The sequence below is a fragment of the Helianthus annuus genome, chromosome 4 (genome assembly GCF_002127325.2).
Source record: "Helianthus annuus cultivar XRQ/B chromosome 4, HanXRQr2.0-SUNRISE, whole genome shotgun sequence".
NCBI classification, from domain to species: Eukaryota; Viridiplantae; Streptophyta; class Magnoliopsida; order Asterales; family Asteraceae; genus Helianthus; species Helianthus annuus.
The window spans coordinates 65318975-65323531 of record NC_035436.2 but is presented as its reverse complement, the minus strand read 5'-3'; the positions used below and the strand labels follow the sequence as shown (position 1 = coordinate 65323531).

At 39.9% G+C, this 4557-nt stretch overlaps 1 protein-coding gene across 1 annotated transcript; it reads left to right on the top strand.

The window, feature by feature from the left end:
- The first annotated feature begins 967 nt into the window (after window positions 1–967).
- On the top strand, window positions 968–1876 carry LOC110866939 (DNA ligase 1-like). Its single transcript, XM_022116083.1, has one exon. It carries the CDS (start codon window positions 968–970, stop codon window positions 1874–1876), a length of 909 nt encoding a protein of 302 aa, XP_021971775.1.
- The last annotated feature ends 2681 nt before the right edge of the window (window positions 1877–4557 follow it).

The following is a 4557-nucleotide window of genomic DNA, read 5'->3' as shown; positions in this document are numbered from 1 at the left end:
CAGCGATGATCAATCTTCGTTGACTGATCTAGTCTCTGATCCCGATAACCAGCATCAGCGATGACAAACCATGGCCTGGCAGCGAAATTAAGCTTACTTTTTTTAATTTTTCAAATTCTTTTAATTCTTTTAATCAAATATTTAATATAATCTCGTTTAATTTTTGTAAATACTGTTTTGTGCATAGTTTCTTGTGTAAATATCCATTCTAACTTGCCTCGTTTTACGTGACATATGCAGTATGGTGAAGAACCTCGAGTGGGATTAAACGTTGAAACATAATCAAAGCCTCAACCTGGATGAAGTGCCTCAAGATTTTGAAGATGTAGCTAGATGGGTGCATTCCAGCAGAATCGGTTATGCTGTGGAGACAGTCGTTAAGGTTTACAAGATTCACATACAAGAATTCTGGGAAAACGCAAAACCTGAAACTATCAACAACAAAAGAGGGATAGTGTCAACGGTTCGCAACAAAAGAGTAGAGGTAACTGAAGACAGGATCCGCCAGGTTTTGAAGCTACTAGACAATGATCAAGATCCTTTAAGCCTAAGCAAAGATGATATTCTTGATGGTTTTCGAGGAATGGGTTACGCTGGAGATTTTCATCAAAAGAAAGAAATTAAGAGAGGAGGACTCACCAGAGACTGGAGATTCATTGTTCATGTTATTTCTATGAGTCTGGCACACCGAAAGGGTGGTTATGATGGTTTGAACCTGGAATGGTCGGCAGCAATGCTAAATCTGTGTCTTAATCAGAAGTTTAATCTCTCTGGCTTAATATTCAACTATATGCTTGAAAATGTAAGTGGACCAACGTGGGCGATGTATCCAAGATTCGTTCAGATGCTGATCAATGACCAATACAAGGATCTTCCAAACGATGGAAATCTTTATAAGTTTCACGTCCCCACAAGCCGTCATTACACTGAGATCAAGACTAATGAATAGGTGCTGTTGCATGACTGGATGTATCGAGCTGAGAGATTGCCTCTGGTAAAGGAAGCATATAAAAAGTACAAGGAGGCAGTTAGAGAAAAACAACAACGAGCTGCTCAAGCTCAAGCCAAGGTAGCTGCAAAAGAAGAGCGCTCGAAAGGAAAACGGAAAGAGAAACAGGCTGCTGAAGATGAGCAATCGAAGAAGAAAAAGAGATCCGAAGATTCTGAAAAATTCAAGAGTGCAGGCATCCAAGCAGGAGAGTCTGAAGAGCACCGTCGTCACATTCAAGATTTGAAAGCGATTCACGCAATGGAAGAAAGGGAAAAGAGGGAAAAGAAATGCAAGAGAAAGGAAATATCAGTCTCAGAAAGACCAGAGACAGTGACTGAGGAAGTTCAATCGTTGAATGATTTTGTAGATGCAATGATTGTTGACCCTGATGAAGCTTCAGCAAGCAAGGGCCCCTCCAAAGTGTCTCCTGTGAAGCCAACGAGGGTTTCAAAGCCTCCAGTACCTCCACAAAGGGTTCGACCCTTTCAAGAACTTTACGACAAACTGATCAAAGATACCGGGCCCTCAGTTGCCAAAGAAATTTGTCTGCTGAAGAATCAAGTAAATGACACGAACTTTCTGAGGGAAAAGATCAAGGATCAGAGGAAGAAAAACAAAGAAATGAATGCCTACATGGCTAAGCAATCCAAGTTCATCAGATTCCAGCAAGTGGGGTTGGAGAAAATGTATGGAATGATGAGAAACATGTGTGAGCAAATGAAAGTGAAACCCATGTTTTCCTTTGAAGAACTCTTCGACTTTGAGGGGTTCGTGGAAGAAGAAAATGCTCGAAAGGAAAAGGAGGCTGAAGCCAAGAAAAAGCGTTTGGAATCGGTCGAAAAAGTAGCTGAGGGAAACGTAAGTGATGAAGAGGCAGTGGATTGAGATGATATGCCGACAAAATTTCTCGAATGGGGTCTTGAAGAAGAAGTTCTCTATGAACAAGAGAATGGAAAAACATTCTCTCCTGAGCACCCTGAATGGTTCAAGAAAGAGGGAGAACGACTCCCAGATTTCTATCAAGTAATAACAGTAGAAAAGAGTGAAGCTACTGATAAGATCATCAGCTGGATGTACGACAATCTTCGAGGAATGTTTGTGGTGAAAAGACGTGGTGGAGTAATCCAGTATTTCCAGATCGGATTTGATCTTTTCACACTTCCTGGGTGGGATCTGCGGGAACTTGGTCGTCTAGACATATTAAACCCAGAAGAAAGAGGAATCGGGAGGGATTTCGAGCGGATAAGTGCCAAAGAAAGCAACAATGGTTCCCCAATCATGCTCCGCAGCGTCCAAGACGCAGAGTTTCAAAAACAACTATTGATCCAATAACCGGAAAGGGAAAAGTGACGTGGGTGATCAACCCTGCCAAAGTTGTCACAAGGATCAAGCTTCCGGAAGAAGTACCTGTCGCCCTCAATGATTTTAAGAAATGGTTTTACGACAGCAGGACTGGTGAAGCTGTAATAAGATCCAATGAAAATGTGGATATTCGTATTCTGGATCCGATGGATGTTTTTATGTTTGGGCTCTCAGATCTAACAGTGTTGAACGCTAGCCATATAAACGTGGGAGCTGGTAATGCAAACATGGAGGAGGCAGCGTTATTTCAGAGAGCGGTGGAGCGAGCCTGGAAGTTAAAAAGGGAAATATTGGATATGGTAGATAAGATTGAGAAGAGGAAAGAAACTGATGAAAAGAAGAAGGAAGCAAAGAAGAAGAAGAAACATGAACGCAAGAAAGAAAAATCTTCCGCTTCTACAACTGAACCCACCACAACATCACCACCTCCGGCCTCATCCACATATGAGGCCACTATGGAGGATCAACCTATTTGTGAAGCTGCAATTACTCAAGAAACTCCGATTACACCAACCGAGACTCAAGCACCACCAGAAACGACAGTGCATGAAGACAGTTCCAAAGAGCCTGAAAAGCAAGCTACAGAGAATCCAGCGGTCACAACTGAAGAATGAAAAGACAAGTATGCAACGATCTAGGGGGGGATATTGTTAGAACTTTTGAGATCGTTGATACTTGTGCTGGATTAGTTTAGTCATAGTTTGTAGCTATTTTGAATGTACAAGGGCTTATTTTGTAATTCTCTAAAAGTAAAGTTCCTGACCTAGTGTAGATAAGATACCAGCAAATTTATAAATTTGCTGGCTAATCAGGAACACTATATATAGCCTATACATTGTAACCAACTTAAGCTTTTGGCTCTTGAATGAATATTGGTGTTGTTACATTCTTGTGTTGATCTTGTGCTCAAATCTGATATCCAAGGTGTTTTATTGTTATATCTTATTGTTTGGATTTAATACAACACTTGTTGTATTCACTAATCCATTAGCTTCACCTTCATCTTTGATCTTTCTTAACTTTTCATATCTCAAACACCTAATCAATAGGTGTTTTGGGTTAAAACAACCAACCACTGTGATCCAGATTCGTTTTGGGATCTACATTCTTCTCCGATTCAAAATCTGACGACGACGAAGAAGAATTATCGCGATGAATCTTGTTGGTGATGTTTTCAATGAGCGATTTGTCTGTGGTCTCCGATTCAGAATCTGACACTCTTTGGTGGGAGGTGGGTGAAGTCTGAATGTGAGAGAGAGTTTAGAGAGAGGGGTAGAGAGAGAGAGGGAGCATTGTATCTGCTTTATTTTATTAAATAATATTAAAAACCGAGTTAAATGACCAAATTACCCTTGTATAATATGCTTTAACCAAAAAAATCTAACTGGGTTTGGCCTAAAGGACATAACGTGCAAGATTTTAGACCATTAAGTACAGAACTTGTCAACTTTTACGCTAAAGGACTCGCCTGTAACTTAGTGTAAACATAAAGGACAAAATTGGTAATTTACTCAAAATGCAATAATTATCTTATTATGCAAATTGTATATGTTGTAATTGGGTTGGGTGCGGCCCTGCGCTTTTTTAGTCACGCCGGCCGGTTTCTAATGAAATTTACCTTTCAAAAAAAAAAAAAATCTTATTATGCAAATTTGTGCGCAAGTGTTGCGAGGCAACATTAAACCCAGTGTCTCTACGTGATTTGATTTTGATATTCACGAAGATTGATATTTCTATTTAAAGGAAATACAAGAAACGCTTCTCCCTCCATCTGTACACATTACCCTCAAAAGAAAAGTAAAAAATCAATAGAAGCAAGGAATAATGGAGCAATTGAACGACAGAGTGAGGTCAAAAGCCAGCCAGCAACTGTAGCTGAAATCAAACAAACTGACAATGGCTATGCCAATACGTCAAAGGAACCTAATAATGCTAAAATTTTGAATGCAGTATCCCGACATGAAGCCGCCATCTTCTCCAACCCCATCTAAGCCTCAATAGTGAAGCCATGCAGATTCATTTTGTACTCACCGAGTCAACTCAATTTGTTTTTTTTCTATTTATAGACTGCGGTCCGGTTAAGAGAAAAACATTGGGGTTTATGCGAAAACCTCACTTTGGAATGTGTTATAACTTTTATTTTCACTGAATACAAATGAAGAAAGGATTACAATATATAGGCACAACATTTACAACTAAGTACC

Bases quoted from the DNA above. Each gene is read 5' to 3' on its own strand.
- LOC110866939 (XM_022116083.1), top strand. From the start codon at position 968: ATGTATCGAGCTGAGAGATTGCCTCTGGTAAAGGAAGCATATAAAAAG.